We start from the raw sequence: 24,108 nt of genomic DNA, 5'->3' as shown, positions 1-24,108 counted from the left end.
CACTCCTGTTTTGGCCCAGTCCTCACAGCTGCTCCGATGGAGTGGGCAAGAGGAGGTGAGGCTGTGGCTCCTTCTTGCTCCTGTCACTGTGCCCTTACTTGGAGGGGAAACATGAACTGGTAATGACAGCAAGGAGGAGGAGGAACAGAGTCAGGGGCTCCAGGAGATGCCTCCAGTGGGTCCTCTGCTAGATCTGAGCCTTGGCAAGTGCCCAGCAATGCTGACCACCTGCTGCTGTGTGATTGAGATGGCAGATTCCCTGGCTGTGTTTACAGACACTGCTCTCTCACAAGATTTTTGGGTGAATGTATGGAGGTTGGGGGGTGAAGACTGCAGGCATGCTCCATTCCCATACACGGTTATGTTTTTAATTATGTTTTAATGCATTTGTTTTATTGTTTTAATCACTTTTTATTTATGATGGTAAGCTGCCTTGAGCCCCATTTTTCTTGGTAGAAAGGTGGGGAACAAATCAGTCAATCACTAATACATGCACTGGATGTATGAAAAGGGCCATAACCATTCAACATTATTGCAGAACTGAGATTCTCAACATAGAGTGGAGGCTGAGGCAACTGCTAGAGAAGGTGAGAGTTCTTCGAAACGTCTCCTGCCTTAATACAATATCTGACTCACAGGTAATGGGCCAAACATACAGTGCCTGTCTTGGAAGCATCCTTAAAGACTGCATCGAACACACTTGTCTGACTTTGCTATAACACCATCTACTCTCACACTCTGCATCTCTCTTATGAGCATTTCCAGCCAAGCCCATCTGGCTTTGCAGCTTTGGTGGATGTGTGAACAGGTTTCTTATCTTGACTTACAGAAGCTCAAAAGACCAGTTTCAGATGCAGAGGGGCCACCAGAGAGATGAGCAAATCAGGCTGGCCTCTAAGGACTTGGTCGTTGGACCATTGCTTATGCACAGACCCCACTAAGGAGAGCTGTAGACACAAATAGGTTTCCACATTCTTATTAGTAATGCCATATAAATATATAGCATTATTTTCAGTGGATTTGCATTAAAAAATGCATCCCCATCTCAGCACTAGGGATATCGGAGAAATCTGCAACAGAACCAAATGAGTTTGGATTTTCATGAATCCCACCTGTGGATTCTGCAGTGGAACGGCTTTCCCCCTGTTGCATGGATTCTGCGGACTTGCAGACCAGTTCTCTAATTTTCCGAAATCTTGCACAAATTCCATCATAGAAAAATATGCAAAATTTTAAAAAGGTCAAAAATGTGCATTTCCCCCATAGGCTAAAGTGTGAAAATGCACATTTTGGGGGAATGTGCACATTTTTGCACATGCACATTTTTGCAGAAATGTGCCTTTGTGCAAATTCAGAAAGAAAAGCTGATTCCATGGATGGGCAGACAATGGAATGTAGAGTGCCTGACAGTCCACGAAACACAGACGGAACAGATTTTACACACTACATACATCCTTGCTCACACTAGTCATGCATAAATATCTTTTATGAGCACAGCTAGAGCTGGACGTGGAATGAAAATTAAAGTGCGTGTTGGACTGCAGCAGGTTGGGATGTTTCGTTTTGTTTTTAGAATGACCTTGTCCCCCCCAGCTGGGTAGAGCTGTGCAGCAGCTCCTCAGACTAGCGTGCTTCTAAATAAGTGAGACGATATAGCGTGGCTGTTCCAAATGTGAACAAATCTCCAAAACGAAGCCAGCGCTTTGTGAGAAAAGTTTCGCTTACAGCAAAGTTTCGCTTATTTCGCTTTCAGGTATCAAGGGAAAAAAACAAAACAAAACTCAAACCAGATAGCTTGATCTTCAGCCACAAAAAATGTGCAGGCAGGACATTTTTGCAGCCAACGATAGGTGCATTTTGGAATTTGAACACAAATCGACTTAGGAGGACGAAGGCACCAGGCTCACATTGCGTAAGAGCAGGCCCACAGGGCAGCTTTTCATCAGCCATGACCTAAGGACAGAGAATTGTGTGTGCCTGACCAAGTCATGCAGCTCTTCACAGCACCCCATCCCTCAGCTACATGTCTAGCTGCCTGAGCAGGCGCTTGCAAAACTGCACAAGGCAATCACGCTGCCACAATCCAATCTGAATGCCAACCATTACCGCATCCACACCCCCCCTCCTCAATTCAGGGTTTTGATCACCCTTGTTGCAATTAAGAGGCTCTTTCAAAACAGGAAACTGTATTTGAACTTCAGGTCTCTCTCTCTCTCTCTCGTGCTCTCTCTCTCTCTCTCTCTCTCTCACACACACACACACACAGTTGTATCCAATGTTAGTCCTACTTAGGGTTGTCCCACTGAAATGAATGGGACTTAAGTTAGCCATGACTGACTTAAGTCCCATTCATTTCAGTGGGACAACCCTAAGTAGGACTAACATTGGATACAACTCGCAGGCGGAAATTGGTGTTTAATTTTTACCAAGAGGTGATGGGATACAAACTTGTCTGTAATTCACATCATGAGCTGGATGTTCTTTGCTCTAAGCTCAGAAACATGAGACCTGGTGTTGGGGGGGGGTGCACATGCTTAGAGGCATGAGCTCATGGGCTGCATGTAGGGATGATGGAGAAAACCTTGATGGATTCAAATGAGTTCAGATTTCTATGAATTTGATCTGTGGATTCTGCAGCAAACTGACTTTTCTGAGTCATGGGGAGTTGCAGACCAGCTTTTCACCTGGGGTGGGGTGGGGGATTTGCACCAATTCACGGTAGCGTTAATGTGCATTAGCACACGTGTATGCTGATATGCACTTGCACACTTACACAAATGCGCTAGTTAATTTGCAGTAACTAATGCAGATTTGTGCAAGTGTGCATAAATGCTAATGCGAATTAGGGCAAGTAGAAAACAAAGTTCTGGTAAAAGAAAAATCCAGTTTGTCAATGAGTGAATGATGGAACAGAAGATGCCTGACAATCTGAGAAATGCAGATGCATGCCTGAACTTGACATGGAAAACCAGTTCTAGTTAACATCTGGGTGAACGGTGGTGCAGACTTAGATTTTTTGCTCAAAGCACCAAACCTGTACACCAAAACCAAATATCCTTGTGTTCTAGAGACCAAACCCATGGACCATTCATCAGTGTAATGGTTTGGGTTGATAAATAGGCTTTTCATACCAGATGGCACTGTTGCATTGCTTTGCAATCCATGGGAGGAAGTGGGGGGAAAGCCCTAACAATTGTGTTGATTTGATTCTGTTGGAACTAACTGTTCTGAGTTTTACAGCAATGTGTATTAAAAGTATATCTGTGTTAGGCTTAGCTTATTTGAGGTTGTAGAGTTTAGAATCTGAACATGGGGCCAGAGCTGTGTGAACATGAATGGCAAAAATAACACTGATCAAAGCAAAATGTCTCAGATGTTTCATTTCCTGTTTTTTTGTTTGGTCATTGTTCAATCGCTTGCAAAACCTCCTGCATTGAGCAACAAAAGGTCAAAATGGGTGCCTTTCTAAAACAGCTGATTCTCAACTTTTCTTCATTACACTCAGTGTGTTGATACAGAATGCTGGGAATGAGCTTTGGGGAGGGAGGGAGGGAGGGAGGGGATTGGTAAGGGAAAGAAGATGGGTAAAGGTGGAGAGAGAGGGGCACAAAGCAAGGGAAATGGGACAGGTGAAGGCAAGGGGAGGAGAAGGGCTGGAGACCCCCTCTCGAAAAACATGCACCTGATTTCACTGGCCTTTGCTTCTCAGAAAAGCAAAGAGACATGCAAATTACAAGCACCGCTGTACTATGAAAATAACAAAGCACATGCACACAGCTGCCCCCAGATATCCAACTGTTTATTTCTGGGCACAGAAAAAAAGGAGAAGATACAATCCACCATACTCACTGGATTTGCCAAAAGCAGCTGAAGTGCTTTATAAAAATTATCGCTATTTTTGAAGATTTGGTGTGTGTGTGTGTGTGTGTGTGTGTAAGGAGCCGCGTGGCAATAACAAATAACAAGGACAATGTGTACGTGTGCGTGCGAGACAGTAAAAATTGTGAGATGCAGTGTGGCAACAACAGGGGAAGAGAGAAAGAGAGAGAGAGAGAGAGAGAGAGTGTCAATGTAAGGAGAAGTGTGGCAACAAACAAGGAGAATGCAGGTGTATGTCTGTGTGGAGCGAGAGAGAGCGATTAAGGATTTTGTGGGAAGGGGAAAGCCACTACCTCTTTAATAGGTAATAGTACCTGCAGGTACTGCCTGCAAATTTTCAGCATTACATCCCATAAACAGCAACAATCCAATGACCAGGCCACCTTGGGAGTAAACTCTCTCCTCTAGCTGGACACCTGTATTGTCCTATCAAGTGGGGAGACATTTGCGACGCACACAATTCGGCCAGGCTGTGGTGATCTTTGGAGGGAGCACTATTCTGTGTCCCACCATTGTCTGAGGTTAGATTGGTGCATATGTTGGACAAGGACTTTCCTGCAGTGGCACCTAAGCTCTAGAAGACCCTGTCCTGTGAAGCAAGTCTAGATCCTCCCTCCCTCTCCTTTTTCTGAGGGATAGGAAAGACTATCCTTTCCTGTCAAGGTGTTTGTTTTTTAAAATAATAATTGAAATTCTACCAGACCTCAAGTTGATAGTGCTGTAACTTGTTTTGATTGTTGATTTAAATTATGGTCATTTAAACTGATAGTTTAAGCAGGGAGCCTTTGGCTGAAAAGCAGCCTCACCATAAACAGGAAGACAAAACGGGGCTGGGACTCCAGAGGTAGGTCCTATGCTCCAACCTGTGCCAGATTGGAAGGTATGGGGCTCCTCTGGTGAAATAAATCCTGGGACCCTTGTTCTGCGATTCATAGTCTGCATCTTCTCATCTTGCCGTCCTCTACATTTTGTCCCATGCATTGGTCAAGCTACCGATTTCCTCCAGATGTCAACACACACAGGGCTCCCCTGACCTCAGCGTTCCTAGTGCACTCAAGATGCTTCAGAATACAGCTCCCATCAATCCCAGCCAGCACTGCCAATGGTCAGGAATGCTGGGAGTTGTGGTCCAAAACATCTGGAGGGCACCAGACAGATAAAATAAGTCTTCTCACAGAGCATTGTTAAACTATGGATTTTGCTACCACAAGATGTAGTGATGGCCACCCATTTGCATGGCTTTAAAAGGGGGTTTGACAAATTCATGGAGGAGGAGGTTATCCATCATTACTAGTCCTGATAGCTATGTGGTACTTGCAGTATCAGTATCAGTATATGTATAGCAGTTATTGGGGAACGTGAGTGGCTGTGTGTGTGCTATTGCACTCACATCCTACTTGTGGGTTTCCCACGGGCAGCTGGTTGGCCACTGTGTGAACAGAGTGCTGGGTGAAATGGGACCTTGGTCGGATCCAGCATGGCTCTTATGTTCTTTGGCTGGAGAATGCTGCCTTACCTTATGGGGACTGCCACCACATCTTGAATTGCGGGGAACCCTTCTGCAGGGAACCCTCCACAGAATTCCACACGAGGAGCCCCAAACTGGCAGACACCCTGTTCTCCAGAATATTTAGCTTAATGATGAATCCAGGTCTCCACTGAATAGTTATGTCTTGACACAGGGGAGCCTCCCATAATGGAGTTTGAGAATTCCTTCTCTAAGAGCTTGTTCAAGACAATTAAGCAGCACTCTATAAGGCTGGAATGCAGCAAAGAATCCCATTTAGATGTTTCATCTGAAAAGCTCCTTGCAGTTGGAAAACAGGCACATTAGGGAGAAGGCTAGAGTAGAACCCTTCCCCACAGCTTGCTTGGGTGTGTCTGATATGGAGCAGAAATGCTTTCAGACATGCAACACCCTCCACCCAATCCTGGACATGACCCCTGAAGTGGTATAGCTGTCCTGGGACTATACCATCAGTCTTCTATGAATGTCTGAATCGGTTCTCTTGAGACAAAAGAAAAACTTATCCCCTTTGGCTTCAAACCCCCTCTTTATCATGACAGATAATGCAAACCATTTCACATACATCAAATATTGTTTATTGCAGACTTTCAGCTGAGTCATGTGAAAAAGGCACCATGAAAATTAATAAAACTAGATGATTGATTTCTTCTAAATGACATGATGAGTTTTTGGTGCCTTTATATACAAGTGACAGAATAGAACGTTTTGTATGGAGAAAATAAAAAGTCATTGTGGTTCCAAAAACCCACAACATTTACTGTGATATTTTTTCCAAACTTGAGTTGGCCATGTTTTAAAAGATTTAGGTTGGAAATGAACATTTTATTCTCTTTGATGTTTTAGTTTTAAACATTATAAACACCTTACCCATTTGCCACCACAAAATCTGGGCTTCCCTGCCTTTTTGACTGGTGAAGTTAAAGCAAAAATAAAAAATGCAACACTCTTAAGAATAATACTGTGAATAACCACATAGATACCAAAAGAGGGTCTAACTGCCCCCACTTTTAAAAAATTGACATTTGTGCTACTGTTTTCTTTATTGGTGTCTTTATTGATTTGTGCTTATTCCCACTGGAACAGCAATAAAATTGAAATCCAGAATAAATTATGTTGCTTTCTATGCTTCCATTAAGAACCCATCTCGTGATGCTGTCAGAAGAACTGTAAGAACAAGGCTGCAGCTGATATCAAAACATTTAGCCTCCAGTTGTTGGCATGCAGGAACGTTTGAATAAATTGGACATCTTGGTGCTCAGAAATAAAGAGAAAGAGGCCATCACTATGGACCAGAGGGATGGGATTAAAGAAAAGAAGGGTCTTGCCACAGTAAAGTCTTGTCTGAAGTCCTTTGAAGTCTCATTGATTTCAATGGCAGAGATAAGCATATGCTTAACCTTCCCACTGAAGCCAATGGGACTGAAAGAGCGATCTTCTCTGGCTGGATCATGGCCCTTTCACACTAGACCACAGATTTCAATTCATTTTGTCGGTGGTTCAGTGTCTACGAATGGCTCAAAAGTAGCAAAGTGATTTTGCTCATCCACTAAAAAAAGAAAAGCATGAAATGATCGGTTTTCAACAAACCCTGGGAGTGCTGGTTAAGAACCCCCAGATAATTTTCCTTTAAATATACTTTTACATCAAGGGAGAGGGGGAGCAGCAGCTGTCCCCCACATCTTACCTCCCAATTGCATGCTTTCTTTATGGCATCAAGTCATATCTACATGAATAGTTATCATCAAACAGACATTTCCCCCTTCATGGCTTCCTAAAACAAAGCATGATGGAACAATGCCAAGAACAGTGGGATTCCTCTCTCTTCCTTTTGAAACAATAACAAAAAAATTAATAGAAAAGACATTTAGTGACCACTGCTCTCGTCAAAAGACTCTACTCCTGAGTCCGTGGCGGCTGCACTGAGTTTCTCTTGCCGCCGTCTCATGATCTCTTGTAATTCTGAACTTCCACTGGTAGCCTGTGAAATCAGAAAGGGGTGGGGTGGGGGGTAGAGATGTAAACTAGCTTATTTTTGCAAAAGCAGACTTTTCTGAGCTAAGATTTGAAATGATTTTAGCCATAAAATACCCAATCCAGCTTCTGAAAAGTTGATAGCCCACTACAATTGGCCCCACTCTCTTGGCTTTGGGGAGCAGCCTGGCTAAAGCCCTTCCTGATAACATTGACATTTTCGATGTAGAGTGCATTATTTGTTTGTTTGTTTCAATATGGGAGAGCATTCCAATGTGCAGACTGAAGTGGTGCGATCCAGCAAGAGAGGCGTTGTGCGATTCTGCTGATCACGTGGTTGGGCTCTCAGGCAAACAGGGGAAGGGGTGTGAAAATCTGGGGAACCCCGGAATGCCGGCTCGGGACCCTAGGAGGGCCGGATTTGCACCCCTGCCTTAGAGGCCTGCCGCCAGCCAAAGTAAACAACATGGCATTTAGTATAAAGGCACGGTCCTGCATTCACATTTTTGGGGAGGCTGCAGCCCTACATCCAAGCTTCAAAACCTGATCCTTCGATTTCTGGCCGATATACGTGGTCGCTGTAAACACAGTGATTTGGCCTTTACTGTAGACCAGGGATGGGGTTCTCCATTTGACCTTCCAGCTTCTCTCCCAGGCCCTGTTCCCTCTCCAAGGCCCCGCCCAATGCAAAGTGATAGAGAAAGGCAGCTGAACAAGGAAGGCCCAACTTTTGTCTCTGATCATTACAATTACTTTCTCTCTGCATGGAGAAAGGAGCCAGATGATGTCAGAGGGTGGGGCTTTACAGGCAGGACTTCAGGAGGGGCCTGCTCCTTAATGTCATCCAGCTCCTGGCAGTGTCTCAGGAGTCAATTTGGCCCTTGAGGCTGGAACAGTTCCCTACCCCTGCTGTAGACAGCCGCACTGTTTCAAAGATGTACTTTGCTTAACTATAGAGCAATGATTCACCAAAAATGTTTCAGGAGTTTTATGTTTGTTTTTGTTTTTATACTCAATGAAAGTCATACTTAAAAGTAGCATGACATCCAGGTTTGTTGTGAGGAAGGAAAGCTAGTCTTAAATTTATATTTGATTATAAAATTAATTATGATACACCCTGTTATAATCTGATTAACAAGCATTACCCAATAAGCTCTTTGCTTGGGATTCTCCATTGTGCAACAGAACTTTCTTATTATGGAACTGAAGTCTAGTCCTGTTTATGCTCATTTCAGGCTCTAAATTATGCTATAGTGAAAAACATCTGGCATCTGTAGAATGAATGAAAGGACATTATCATGGAAAAACATATACAGTGACAAAGAAGCAGAGATTCCAGAGGCAGAAAGAAGAGAAGCATGGTCTGGAAGAATGACACTCTCGTCAAACTAAGATATGTCAAATGGACCACATTTTTATCCTGGCAGGGGTCCGTTACTTGAATTTTGCTCAATGCCGCTGTTGTGAAGAAGAGGTTGTGGCCTTTTGTTTTTCCTGCTCAGCCAAGTTCTCTAGGCCTCCTCCCTGTGTCCAAGAGGCTTATATCACAGAGCCCCAGATGAGCTATAGCATTCTTTGTCCATCCAACTGGAGCAAGAACAAGCAGCTAGCTCAAGCGCTCCCCCCACACAAACACACAAGCACATCCTGCTTCCAAGGAGACTTCCTGGTTTATTAAACCACATTTTGATGTGATGTCTAAACTAGGAAACTGTGGTTTAAGTGCCCTCTACAATCCAGGAACAATCCAGGCCAGAGAGCTGTATGTGTGACTCATACGCTTTGCGTTTGTTGTTATTTGGCATTAACGGAATGTTTTCATCTCTGCAGCAAAACAAGAAGTGGCCTCCTCAGAATTAGAAAATGGCAAGACAAAATGGCCTCCTCAGAATTAGAAAATGGCAAGACAAAATGTTTCTAAGACGGCACAAAAATGTTAACATTTGAATGTTCCTATGCACTGGCGGGAAATTCAAAAAGTGATTGGAACTTTTCTTGAGGCAAAATGTGACAGTTGTTGATACAGCCAAGACCAACTCCTGCCACCCTCTAACAGCCACAGTAGACAGGACTGGGTTAGGAGACCACAAGCTACCTCAGACGCAACCCTAAGCCACAGTGTAGTGCCACAAGAATGAGCCTATTTTCTGCAGCCCTGCACCCCCCTTTATGAAGCTGGCTTGCTTCCACTAACCACAGTTCAAGGGTTTGGATGACACACTAAGCTGCGGTTAATCTAAAACAGAAGCTTCCAATCTCTTTGTGGCTGGTCTGAAGAAAAGGGGAGGGGTCCTATGTGAACCCATGGCTTGCCTAGGCTTGCTAAACCAGGGGTATGCCCTCCAGATGTTTTGGACTACAAACCCCATAATTCCTGACCACTGGCCATGCTGGCTGGGGCTGATGGGAGTTGTAGTTCAAAACATCTGGAGGGCACCGGGTCACCTATTCCTGTGCTAAAGTATGGTTTAGCATTACATTTGAATGCATCCACTGAAGACAGATTCTTGCTTTCACAAATCGACTCACAGCTGCACTGCGTTATGGTCTAGGTGTCGGCAAGAATCTGAGTTTCACTGGAACTCATCAAGCACTTACTTTGCCCATTCCACCTGTTGTGGAAAACATGGCAACTACATTCTACAAACAGAGCAGATAAGGGTGGAACATGGGAAGCTCTGAGTCAGACTATTTCTCCATCTAGACCAGTGGTATCAACGCTGGCCGGCAGGGTTTGGGCAGGAATTTTCCCAGCCCCACCTGGACATGCTGGGGGGATGGAACCTGGAGCATTCTGCATGCAAAGCATGCGCTCTACTACTGAGCCATGGCCCTCCCCCAGTTCAGGGTGTGGACGGCACACTAAACTGCAGTTTAGTGCATTCAGGGGGAAACTAGCTCATACATACCTCCAACGCTGCTTTCTGAACAGTAATTTGGCTGTACACGCGAGCTCCTTCAGGGCATACAGACTTAAGTTCATCTTTGTTGAGGGAGAAGAGTTGGGCGCCAGTCAAAACTCCAAGGCTGTTGACAGTCCTGCACATTTAGCAGCAACAGATGGACAATGACGTTTTGACACCCGTTTAAGAAAATATGAAATAGGCTAAGGGCGCAATCCTATGCACATTTAGACAGAAAAAGGGCCTACAAGTCCCAGCATCTCTCCAGCCAGTCCTGTTGGCCGGGACATGCTGGGAATTGTAGGACATTTTTCCTACCTAAACATGCAGAGAATTGCCAGCTTGCTGTAATTTCCACTCAATTTTGAGGTAGTAACTTCTGAGTAAATGTGCAAAGGATTGGCCTGTTTCCAAAAACTGCAGTAGAACAGGTAAAACCCAGAAAAGTGGAGACCTACAGCAGCATAAATATAAATAAGTCCCATAGCAGCTTCTTTCTCGTCTACCTGACAACACACTCCAGCACTGAATCTCAAAGTAAGGAGTGTGCCTGCAATAAGGGAAATGGGGAGAGAGATCTATAAAAAGCCGCATTGTTTGAATATAGTGGTACTGAACAAACAGTTAGGACTATATTGGCTGGAGGATGCTGGGAATTGTAGGCCCTTTTTCTGTCTAAACATGCATAGTATTGAGCCTTAAGTGGTAATGCAGAAATTAGGAATGTGTCGCCCTCCACATGTTGTTAGACTACACTCTCATCATCCCTGACTGGGGTAGATGGGAGTTGGAGTCCAAAAACATCTGGAGGGGCACAGGTTCCCCACTCCTGTGGTAAAGTAAAGCAGCCACTCGCTTGTATCACACAACCTGAAATTGTTCAGGCTGAACTCTAATTCTAAGTAGACATGCATAGGATTGCATTCTCAGGCCGTTTATTTTACATTAGGCTCTTGAAACCCCACAAAACCAAACACATTGTTTGAGTCCAAGTTGAACTAAAACAGGGGAAAGCTTCAAGCATCATCTTTCAGTTCACTCCTGTTTTTGCAATTTGTGTTTGTTTGTTTGTTTTTAAAGGGAATTGAATATGATCACGTTGCATATTTTCAAGAAAAAAATTAAGGCAAGCATGTCAAAATATAGAGCACAATCCAGCCAAATGGTTCAGTATACATAAATCCTCTGGGAGAGATTTCAATCACACATTTAACTCTCCCATCAACTTCAACACGGATGCTTAAATGCATCCATACACAGGATCAAAAATAGTTCAGGTAACACCTTTGGTTGGTCCTAGAGGCATATATTTTTCATAAATTTTGAAGCTATGGGGAAAAACACACATTTTTTTCCTAAGGAAAAAATATTTCTGGAGCTCAAATTGAAATACAGGCAATACTTACATTCTTTGGAAACCTAAAATTATTTTACTGCTGGGGAGAGCATTCCTCTGGCCCCTAAACAGTACTGGGGGCAGGCATAGGATAGTTCAGATTCCTGGATCTGAGGTCAGAGAGAGCACTCTGACCTCGGAACTTGAGAGCTCCCCTCCCGCTCCCAGCTGGCACGGAAAGAACTGTGCTGGCTGCCTCTCTGAGGTTGCAAAATGACCTCAGAGACAAGGGAAAGGGGGCAGTTCTGTGGGCATGGAGGGGAGGGGACTGGGGAGGCCAGCTTATGTAGAATCCTTTGGCCAACTCAGCCTCCATCCCTTCCACTCTGCAGAGCCCCAGCCAGATGGGCAAAAAAGCCTGTCTAGCAAAAATGCGCAGCAGGATGAGCACAGAGGCAAAGATCGCCTCCATGCTCTTCCCACTCTACATAGGAAGTCCACCAGCCTCAGGGTCAGGAGGCTGATGGCCATCCCTATAGGACTGTGCCCTTAGCCACTTAAATACATTATCTGTAACTTAGCACATGGGCAGGCAACATGATACTGTCCAGCTGTTTTGGACTACAACTCCCATAATCCCTCACCATTGTCCACACTGCTAGGGCTTATGGTAGGCCAAAATATCTGGAGGGCACCATGTTGCCTATTCCTGAATTAGCATATAAAAATGTACCATTTGACATATTTATGAAATCTGCAGAGCAATTCCAGGCACGTTTATTCAGAAGTTAGGCCTCTGTTAAGTGGAGGCCTTACTTACAGAGAAGCACGTGTAAGATTGCAGCCTTGAAAGTATAAATGCCTTAGGCTGAAATTCTATGCCCACTAATCTGGGAGCAAGGCCTATTGTGCCCAGAGCACCTTACTTCTGAGCAGACTTGTATAGTATTGTGCTGTTGGTTTTGTATAAGCAACATCATGAATATACCAACTACAAGTAGCACTTATGCTCCTTAAGCACATCTGTCTTAGTTTTACCACCTGAGAAGTAGGAAAAAATGAAGGCTGAAAATAGAAGATGGTCTTGCATCAAAATCTTCACACTACACATTTTGAGGGAGTATAACCTTGGGCAGTATCCAATGTTAGCCCTACATAGAGTAGACCCATTGAAAGCAATAGGACTGAACTTAGTCATGACTAACTTAAGTTCCATTCATTTCAATGTACTCTATGAAGGACTAATATTGGATACTACCCCTTGTCTTACAAAAGCATTTAACCAATTTCAAGAAAAAAATATTTCATAGGAGGGTTTTCCCCCCAGTGTTTTCCTGTTAGAATTTTTAAAAATGTCTTAGGGAGGATGGGATTTTTCCTCCTGATTTTTTTTCTGGTTCCCTCACCTGCCACCCCCAAACCCCTGGGTATACGCATTTCTGCTGGATGGTCCAGCAGAGTTGCCAGGATTGCAAGGTTTCAAACTGCACATAACTCTTGCTCGTATTCTTTTTGTTTTCAAGAACTCTGTGCAAGTCAAAAGCTTGCTACCCTCCCAATCCTATTGGACCAACACTGGTAAACAAAAAGGATAACTGAATATTTTTTAAACAGCATTAGCTTTTCCTTGGAACCAGTACAACAATTCAATTGAAGTTATTCCTTTAACAGTATGGAAACTTAAGATTTTGGGGTGCCAACTTTGGACATCTTACAGAGGGACTGCCTATGATATCACCCCGGAGCCTCAGAACATTTTTGGAGTTAAAATAACCAAACAAAGTTACAGTTTTCATGCTCATGAGCCTGGAATTTCACCTTTTAGAAGAGTAGTCATGTTAGTCCGTTGCAGCAAAACACAAGAATGAGTGTTGTGGCATTGTAAAGACAGAAGCTTCCATGGCAAGCTCTTGTCCACAGTAAAGCTGTTCATCTTTAAAGGTGCCACAAGACCCTTCACTTGTTTTGAATTTCTCTGTGGAATCTGATTTTCATCATGAAAGTCAACCTTCATTGCTGAGTTACATCCTTGAGTCCTGATATTGCATCCAAAACTCAAGTGTTTCAAAGCTTCTACAAGTATTCAAAACCAAATGTTATTGACATGATATGACAAGGAAAGAGTGCTCTAAATTGCAGGAGATGGTAGATGTCTGATCAAGCCCACAGAGAAATGTTTCCAGATAACAGCTTTAGAGCAGGGGAATCCCTCTTTTGTCTGGGATCTTCTTCTGTTGTGTACTTGACATGACAATTAATGCAGCCTTTGCAGGCAGGGGTGGGGGTGAGCACAGCACCACAGTTGCTCTGTGTTGTTATGGAGAAAGTGCATAGCATTATCTCCCATAATAGCAGAACCCGGGGTCATCCCATGAAGCTGAACCGTGAGAGATCCAGAACAGATAAAAGGAAGTATTTCTTCACACACTGCATAGATAAAACTACGGCATTCACTCTCACAAGATATAGTGATGGCCACCAACCTGGATGGCCTTAAATAGCGCTTAGACAAATTCATGGAGGAGAAGGCTATCGATGGTTACTAGTCATGATGGCCTCCAACATCACAGACGTGAACTGGCCTTCTGTGTGCCAGTTGCTAGAGAACATGGGCAGGAATGTACTATTGCACTCATATCCTGCTTTGGGGCTTCTCACAGGCATCTGGTTGGCCACTGTATGAACAGAGTGCAGGACTAGATAGCCATACAGCATGGCTCTTCTTATGTTCTTAGGTCACAGCCTAAGAAAAAATGTTGCTCCCCCAGACTTACACTGGGTTGAATCCTTTGGCTTGTAGCCAGACTTTCACATCTTCCGGAGATGAGTCATAGTTGATATTGACTATTGGGACATTAGGGCGTGGCACATGGAACTTCTTTTGGGCAGCACTCCGGCCAATAGTGAGACGGTGAATGAGTTCATCCTGGACTTCTTCCATTTGGGATTTCCTTCCTGAATTAATGAAACAAAGATTCTTTTAAAATATACTTGAAGAAGCGATTCTCAAAAGAAAACAGTTTTTTCCCTGCTTCTTTAACTGCTTTACCTAGAGTGAAAACCTAGGCATGTTTACTCAGAAAGAAGCCTTGAGTTCAATGGGGCTTACTCCCAAGTAAATGTGCATAGGTTTGCAGCCATAGTTTTAATATCTGTCTCTCTTTCTCAGCATTGATTCTGGAAGTTTTGTAAAACAGCATCATTTTCTTCAGATTTTCTGTTTCATTTAGAATTTTAGGTGAGAGGACTGACAAAGAATAATAAACTTAGCACAATTTCTTCCCCTCCCTGAACTGAACAGGCCTGACATGACATATTAAAATCACTGCTGGATTCTATTGCAGAACTAGAGCAGCTAAAGATATGCACTTTTAAGCCTCATTTATTTCAATGGGAGAGGTAAGCATGGGCTTAGCTATCTCCCATTAAAACCGATGGAACTTAGATGTTCTTAATGTTGGCTGGAAATCTCGTGTGTGTGTGTGGGGGGGGGGAATGCAAAATTTCCCATCGCTCTCCTAGGCTGGTCCTGAAAATCACCCCTACGCTTGCTGTTCAAAATCAACAGGACAATTCTACTGAGTCAATTCTGTGGCAACCATCAATCACTCCATCATTAGGGCTTAATTACTCCAGCAGTCTCCTACACTGGCTATTCGAAGAGCAAAAAGAAGTGATTGTTTTAAATTCTGCCATTCATTTCCATCTCCCTGGTTTGTTCCCCCTGGTTCAATAGCAGGTGAAATCTGATCTTCTTGTCTAACAGCCAATGATATGCTTCTCCCCCAAGAATTTATTTCTCCCTTCCTGTCTTATCAGGGTAATATGTTTTAGCCTAAGCAAGAGCTGCTAAATGGCCAGAAAAAACACACACTCCTGACCTGGCCAAATCTTGGCGATTTAGCAGAGGTATGATATGCAGAAATGGGCGGTGGAGAAAGGAGCTTGACATGATAGGAATAGAGGAAGTTGCCTTATACCAAATCAGACCTTTGATCCACTTAGCCCAGTACTGTCTGCACCGACCAGCAGCAGCTCTCCAGGGTTTCACACAGGAGTCTGTCCCAGTCCTACCTGGAGATCCCAGGGGACTGAACCTGGGATCTTCTGTGTGCAAAGCTTCTGATCTACCACTGAGCTTACCACTGACCCTTCACCTCCTCACTGGTGCAGATTGCACAGTTACGAGGCACAGTAGTGGCCCAAAGGCCACGATCCTAAGCTGCAAGAAGGCAAAATTCTGAACAAGGTTGTCAATCCCTTATGAGGATTTGGGATGCTCAATGGACCATGGCAGCAGGATCCAATGGATCAAGGTGGAGCAGCCCAACAACAACGACAAAAGGTCTTCTTTCTTCCCAGCTTATAAACATTCATCTGTGCACCTGGCACAAGACATCAGCGCCTTTGGCCCCCTTTTAGGGATCAAAGCCCCCAACCTTGCAAGACCTGACTAGAAAACTGGTCAACACTGTGTATACGTCTGTGCCACACCAAAATTCAACCTAAAAGCAATTCTGCAAGCAGAATAAACGATGTAGATTAAACATACCTGGATCAATGAACTGCCTATTTCCAGAGCCAGGTTTTCAAAGAATCTGGAATTGCTTGGCTGGGGGAATGGCAAGAAGGAAGGTATGGAGATGGAAGGCAGGGATGAGGGCCTTCCCCCAATCTGGCTGGGGATGATGGAAGCTGTTGTTCAAGACATCTAAAGGGTGCTAGGCTGGGGAAGGCTGACCAAGGAAGATAAAGAATCCCCACTCTCTAACCACTGGAAGCCTTGTCCCATCTCTCCAAGGCTGGTGAAATTTTTAACCAGACACTATCCACAGATCATCATTTTTTCCTCTCTCATGTCATCACAAGTGTTAGAAACGTGGCTTCAGAAATAATAACGCTGAGAACCTTCAATTGCCATTTTGAACCTTCAATTGCCATAATAAAGCTGAAAACCTTCAACTGCCATTTCTAATGCTTCTGGATAGCAAATTCTGCTGGGTCTACAGACCACCTTTCATCCAGATTATAATATGCAGCATTCTTTGGTAATGCATATGATTTGTCCTGCTTAAAAAAACAAAACCACCAAACATAAACTCACGATCTACAGGGGGTGGTTTTTGTCTCTGGATGTCTCGCCCGCTGTCGCTTGATGTGCTGCTCTGGCGGCTGATGGCTCCAGGTACCTTTGGCACAGGAACTGGGAGAGGTGCAGGAACACTCGGAGGAAGAGGGACCGGGACTGGGACTGGCGTCTGGGGTGGCGACGGAGCGGCGGGCGTGGGGTCAGGTTGCTTCGGAACAAAGTCTGTCCTTTGTTTCTGCCGGTGTGAAAAGAGGGAGCTTTCATTTTCCTTTCAAGGTTTTTGGGAAAAAGACAAGATCTCTGCAAGAAACTATTTGTTTTTTTCCCCACACATCAAACCTGTGCAATTCCAGAGAGGCATAACAGGGTAACACATACACTTCCACACATTGCAGGGTGAGAAGGAAAAAAAAACACAGTGAAATCCAAACTGTCGGATGATTATTGTCTCTTAGCCTCTTTCTCTTTTCAAGAAAAAAAATGCATTTCAAATGTTTACTTAGAGGCAAATCTGGCTCTAATAGACTAATGTACATTAGTGCAAACATGCATTTGTGCAAATCCCCCCCCAAAGGGGGGGGGGAATGGTCGGCAAGTCCACGGAACCTGCACAACTTAGAAAAAGCCAGTCTGCTGTAGACTGAATTGATAGACATCCAAACTCATCTGAATGCATTGCAGATTTCTCCGACACTCCTAACAGACACACACAGGCAGTGGCCAAGTCAGATGTGATGGGTAACCATGTTTTCCCCCACTGAGCAAATAGCAGCTCATCTGGGCGAGTGAGGCATGAGAGAGAGGACAGCATTTGGTTTTGGAAAACGATGGAGGGGAAACAGTCAAACCCCACCCCTTCCCCAGCACCATAGCCCCAATCCATTTGCCTTCCCCCAACAGTAGCCATGGAATGAATATTTTTAAAACCAAGGGAGATTCCAAGCATGGGTCTCCTGTATCCCATCTGGATTAGCCCTAATTTGGGCTAAAAGTTAGAAATGTAGAAATAACCCTCCTCCCCAAATGGATTCTGAGTGACAAACGTCTGTGCAAAATTCTCTTTCATTAAGCTTACAGCTTATCAAAAATGATGATGATGGAAAAAAAGATATTCAGATTATAAAAAAGAGATTTGATGGCTAAAGTAAAAAGCCTTTGTAGAACATGTTCCCTGTGAAGGAGTTTTATTATTTGATTATATGCCATTTTCATGCATAACACGTTATTCCCCAATTCCTTGAATTTGGCCCAGTAGATGCAGGGAGCAGTGGGGATGCACGTACAGCCGTTGTCACATTGCAGAGGATCATTGTCACAGCAATAACTGCCTCGAAAACACACACACACACACGCACACACACACACACACGCACAAAGAGAGAGAGAGAGAGAGAGGAGAATCCAAAAGGCAGCATACAGAATATGAAGAACGGTCCAAATATCACTGGCAGTCAGAACAAGACCTTCCAAAAAGTGATGTGAACAAGATCACGTCGCAAAATGAGGTATTTCAGAATTGGCCTTGTGAAGAGTGAGTAGTGAAGTCAAATAAGGAATCAGATCATTTTCTCAGGCTTCAAATCCTTAAAACTAAGAACAAAACCCCACAATGTTGAATGATCACGACCGTTCTTTGCACATTCATTAGGTCTTCCTCCAGCACCATTCAGAAAAAAAGCATAGGAAAGGGCACCTTTAAACCATATACAGCACAAACAAGGGGTCAATTCATGAAGTATGTTGCACATTAAGGGGGGAAGAGGGAGTTGTGACAAAGGCTGGGTTCAGACAACACAATAACCCATACTCAAGGGTTGAGCATGGGTTGAGTGTAGATTGCTGTTGAACCTGGGTTGTTGTTGAAATGCTTCAACAACAAATGTTATTGAAATGATTCAACTCCCTTGAGTGTGGGTTATCGTGTTGTGTGAACCCAGTCTATGTGGAATAAAGGAGGGAGGAACATGAAGTTTCACTCATGCAGTTGCCTCTCTAGAACAATCATATTATGGTACATTGTTACTTGGTGACAGCAGGGACATTCTCTTGAGATCTTTGGACTCTCCCTCTGTTCTCATAACCTCCCGAGTTAATTACATTTTCACCTCTCCTGTTTTGCCTTCCCACACCCCACAATCCCCATAGTGGGACAGAGTCATGAATTTGTCATCAAGAAACCTTTCCAGTGAGGAACGTAAAAGTACTGAATTTGGGGCTAGGTTTTGTACCTACACCAAAATACAATGTGTTTAGAATCAGAACTGGTTTATTTCAAATAATTCACCTGATCAAAATAAGGGAATTTTTTGGTGGTGATGTATATCATGACATACCCAGGTTTAGGGGTAGGTCCTCCTTTGTTCCTTCTACCAGTAACAGTAATATTTTGGCCTTTGAGAAAGTAGGTCATTAGGATTAGATTAAGTTGGAAAATACCATTTTGAACAACTGGTATAATTTGTCCAGGAAAGATCAAGACATTTTGAATAGACTCATTGAGGACAAGTCAATTGTGATAAAACCAGCAGATAAGGGTGGGGCTATTGTTATATTAGATGTGGCAGATTACTGCACTGAAATCCAGAGACAACTCAGTGATCATAACTTTCATAGGAAGATCACTCATGCCTCTACTCATCATATCTTATTTAAGACTGTTGTGTATGATGCCGAGGCCTTAGGCCATACGGAAGACTCAGTAGCTAATTTGTTTGATTAATTCCTATCCCAGGGTCCCTCTATTCTATATGTTGTTTAGACATATAGAAAACATATGATTGATATAACTGATATGGTTGTTTAGACATTGGAATGATTGTTTGTGTACTATTACGTAGTTTATTTGTAAAGATTTGTTATAAGAATGAAGGTGGGGGGATAGCTTCTAGAAGTGCAACACACTTTATGGATAATCCCTGCAAAGCTTTTAACACATACCATTTTGCACAATATTTTATATAAAAGCAATTTGAGTTACCTCAGAGAGTTCTCCCAGTAATTGCTATCAGAAAAACAAAGTAAATCAAAGCAAATGAGACTGTTAAAACAACTCTAGAACTTCAACCATAAATCGGCAGTCTTCCAGCATTCATTCATTTGCTCTCGATAATGGCAGTTACTTGCCAGTTTTTATATATTGGCAATCACTGGTGACTACGATGTGCAGATATGTACCAAATCAAAACGTGACTTATACTGCTTTACCTCAGGATGCAGTTAGGCAATACAATATACTGTGTTATATTGTAATAAAATATAATACAACTGTTTATATTGTATTACCGAACTGCATCCTTCTGAGGTAATATAACTGCCTGATTGTATCCTTAGTTAATCCAACACATTTTCCTGGTCAAGTGCCATTAAAAAATACTCATGAGAGCCATGAGGGCTAGAAACTTATTAAAAACAGAGATATTGGGATTTAAAACTGAATTCTTCAAGCTGCCCATGTGCGATTTTGCAAGGCATATTGCCTTTCCCTTTTCTGGGATGGGACTGAGCTGAATGTGTGACTCAGAAATGGAATGGGCATAACTATTTGGGTTAGTGATAGCCAATTCCTTTGGCTCCTGGGGTTGGGGTTGGCCACTAACCTGCTTTTTTATGATACCCTCAATGAACTTTTAATACTGCTGCCCCTTGGCGTTTTTATTAACAATGGTTTACTACTGATATCTCACTTTGATTGTTCTGTATTAATAATTGTTTATTATACTGGATTTCTTTATTACAAGCCACTTTGATAGTTATTTTAATAGAAAAATGGGGAATAAATAATGACCCAAGTTAAATAAATAAAATAAAGCTCTGTAAAGTTTGATAGGTGGAGAAGCGACAAAGACTTCAACTCTTTTACTGGGCCTGTTCAGACACGCATTGGGGGAGGGTAGTTAGGGTAACTACGGAAGGGGTTTTTAGCGAAACAAAGACGCGCACACTCCTCACGCGGCCGGGAACCATGCGGCGCTGCGTGGCTCCACTAACCACCCCCTCTATAGTTACCTGGAGATCTTCCTGGCATGGTTAAGGAGCATCCCGTCGATCTCCGCAGAGCGAATGGGCTCCCAGTGGTTGCTCCTGTGTCTGAAATGGCTGTGCGACTATAGAGAAAGTCCACAATGGCTACAGCGTTGCCTACAGTGGTGGACACTCTACGCTCTAGCTAGCGGACTCTACAAACTCTATGGTCGCAGCCTGGAAGTCCTCCGGGGGCCATTTTAACCACCAGGGAGCCTGCCAGTCGATACAGCAAGCCACCCCAGGGCCCCTTAACCCCTTTCGAAGGGGGTGGTTAGCAGGGGTGGCTCACTAACCATGGGAAATGTGGTTTTCTCCCAACACACAAAGCCAATGTGGTTAGCAGTAATTCTCTAACCATCATGGCTTCGCATTATATGTGAACAGGGCCACTGTCTCCAGGCTGAGGAGCTGCCTGGCTTCACAGTCCTTGCTGCGATACAGCAGTGATTAGGTTTTCTGTCCACACAGCCGTTACACCCCACAACTACGTGGACAAAACAAGCAAAACAAAAACCCATGTGTGAAGTTGGGAACAGTTGTGCTTGCTATGGTTTTGTTTTTAAAAGTGGAGTTACCATTTGGATAAATTCCTCCCCATCCACTGACTGAAGAAACTAAATGCAATCACTATTTTAACTACCATAAGCTCTCAGTTTGTCTAGAGCGATATTGTACGAATTATTGGCAAAGACTTAGTGGCAATTCTGGCAACTGGAGAACGAGCACCTGCCTTGTGCATTCCTTCATCGGAACACATTTCCCAGGCAGTTGAGAAGAAAGGGAAAGAAAGGCAGGGGTGCAGAGAAAGCAGTTGGCAGGATATAATTGTGTTGGATCTAAGGATGCTGGCAGGAGATCTGGGCATTAGAAATGTGTGTGAAAGACAAGCTATACCCCCACAGAGAGACATTTGCCAGAAATTGCTAAATAAGACTTGTGGAAGGTTTCATGACAGATTCCAGAGAATGTATTGCCCCAGAGACTGGAGGCCAAACTTGGCACGGACTGACTGTATGTAAGCACTAATGGTCAAAGTCTTTTGGCAAAAGGAACAATAATAATGATAATAATTAATAATAATGACAATAAGTCCTTAAAAGCCTCATTTAACCAGTGCCAATATTAAAGGGCAATGGGGCAATATGCTGAACTAAAACCCAACTATAGATCTATTTCCAGTCTGTGTCACTTTTGCTTGTGTTCATTCGGAAGTTTGTTCTGTCCTGTGTCCAAGTTTTATGTTTTAATTTTTTTCATTTTTAATCTGCAATGTAACAAAAACAAAAGGAAACAAGTACCCAAATTAATCTGTGATTGAACAACAAAAATCCACTCACAAAATTTGCATCGAAATACGTATTTTCTCTGAAAATACATATTACTAACTGCATTGTCTCTGAAAATATGCATTTCTAAATGCATTTTGATACATTTTTGAGCTGAGAACTGTGTTGTAGCATTTGGAGAAATGTGAAATTGGATGGACAGGTATATTCTGATCCGCATGTACTTTCAAGAGCTGCAGATCAACTCGGTTCTTATCAGAATTTGCCAAGGTAAAATCCCTCAAGCATCCCTGAGTTGAGAGAGGAGCAAAACAAAGGCAGAGGAGAAGAAAACTGAATGTGAAGGTGCCTTGCAAGAGTAGTTTTCCTGGCTGCTTAGACCAATGGGCAAGCCTAACCTGGAAGCTTCTAGAATGGTCAGGAAACCTCACCTGACCTGCTCTGGGGTACTACCATAAGAGCTTCCTTGGCTGGTTTCTCAGTAATTCTTACTTTTGGCCAGAGCTAGGGGATGGAAGCAGAATGTAACCCTGCCTGACATCATTCAGATCATGAGTTCAAGACCCATGGTAGGCCCAAGTCCTGGTCGAGCTCTTCCTCTCACAGCCATGAGATACATGATCTTAAGAAGGCTTACATGTCACATGAATCCTAGGGTGGCCCCTTATGCATGTATTACCAAAAAAAGAGTTCAAAAGGGGGCACAGGTTTGCATAATATTTGCATATGCTAATTTACATGCATACATACACACTTAGATATTATTATTATAATTTAAAGTTCTTTAATGAGCTTCCACCACACATTAAAAACATGGTTGTTCAGGCAGGCATTTGCGGTGGGTTAGAGTATTTTTAGAAATATGATGTTTTAAAGTAGAATTTTATTGTTTTAAAACTGTTTGTATTCCTGTACATCGCCCAGAGTGGCTGAGTGACCGGCCAGATGGGCGATTAAGAAATCCAATCAGTCAATCAATCAATCAATCATTTAAATAGAAATAGAGGGGAAGTGGCCAGATGACATGGCTGCCTGCCTGTTCCGTCTGCTGTCCAGGCCAGCGGAGGCTGGTGGCTCCGATGTCAGTGGGGCAGTGAATCCGCTCTGGGCTTCAGTCAGAACCAGTCACCCAGAACCAGTCAGAACTCTATCCAGCACTTTGGATAGCTCCTGTAGAGTTCTGACTGGTTCTGACTGAAGCACGGAGTGGATTCACCGCCCCACTGATGCCGGAGCCATGAGCCTCCACTGGTCCAGGTGCTGACCGTTGCTGGGCAACTTCAGGGCTCCTGTTTCCCCTTCTTGCAGTTCTTTATCTTTCAGCTGTGCTTGGTTCGGGCAGCCCTTCAAATAGAGGACTGTCCTCTGAAAAAGAAGACATGTGGCCACCCCAACAAACAGACAGAAGCATTCACGGAGACAGCCTTCTAATATTTTACAGTTGCACGGATGTGGTATGCACACTGGTTATATTCCTTGTACGGCTTATCAGGGTTTGAAAAACTTACTAGCAACCTGGAATGCATCTAAGATAAGGACAGAGCTTTTGGAGCTGTGGGGCATTTGACAAACAAGCACGACACAGCTTCTCTGTTCTTCTTCCCCCACAACTTTTCCATAATCTCCTGTCCATGGAAAGGATGTGGAGCCCGGGAAGAGCTAGAGCACAAGAGTCGGCTGTGATTCTGGCACCTGCTTCCCCTCAGCCCATCTTGTATTCAGGGGGAGAGGAGGAAGAACTGAGCTCACATCCTGCTGGGTCCCTGGCAGGATGGACCTTTCTCCTCTCCAGCTTGTGTCTTCCTCTATGGAGAAGACAGATTGGGGTGGGGAGGAGGACAAGCTGCATATACTCAGCTTGGCTTCATAAATGTTTACATCTTCTCCTTTTTTAAAGTACTTCTTAGCTTTCCAAGGTGCTCGCAGAGGCATACATGGGGTTCCTAGGTGATCTCCCAGCCTGGCCCAGACCTGCTTAGTGCATCACAGGTGGAGGCGCCAATTCAGCCATTCTTAATCCCACTCTTTTTGTAGGAGGTATGTGTGTGTGTGTGGGGGGGGGGGAATCAACATCCGGAACCTACTTCATTAAA

The 24,108-nt window shown here is 43.7% G+C and overlaps 1 protein-coding gene across 9 annotated transcripts in view; it reads right to left on the bottom strand.

Moving 5' to 3' along the window:
• Positions 1-5,917: 5,917 nt before the first annotated feature.
• EPS8 (EGFR pathway substrate 8, signaling adaptor) overlaps positions 5,918-24,108 on the bottom strand; it is a 219,117-nt gene continuing 200,926 nt past the window's right edge. For 8 of the 9 annotated variants that reach the window (XM_084809230.1, XM_084809224.1, XM_084809227.1 and 5 more), the window contains 4 exons: positions 16,722-16,941; positions 14,392-14,572; positions 10,288-10,417; positions 5,918-7,385 (listed from right to left, as the gene is read on the bottom strand). In XM_084809230.1, coding sequence (XP_084665356.1) covers positions 7,272-7,385; positions 10,288-10,417; positions 14,392-14,572; positions 16,722-16,941 — 645 coding nt within the window. In that variant the 3' untranslated portion in view covers positions 5,918-7,271. Of the gene's footprint in view, positions 7,386-10,287; positions 10,418-14,391; positions 14,573-16,721; positions 16,942-19,683; positions 19,708-24,108 lie in introns of all 9 variants that reach the window. The other variant, XM_084809228.1, reaches the window with a different exon arrangement.

This window comes from Heloderma suspectum, chromosome 7 (genome assembly GCF_057233095.1).
Source record: "Heloderma suspectum isolate Gila_16-S chromosome 7, 16-S_ref, whole genome shotgun sequence".
NCBI classification, from domain to species: domain Eukaryota; kingdom Metazoa; phylum Chordata; class Lepidosauria; order Squamata; family Helodermatidae; genus Heloderma; species Heloderma suspectum.
This window is presented reverse-complemented; position numbering and strand designations above follow the sequence as displayed.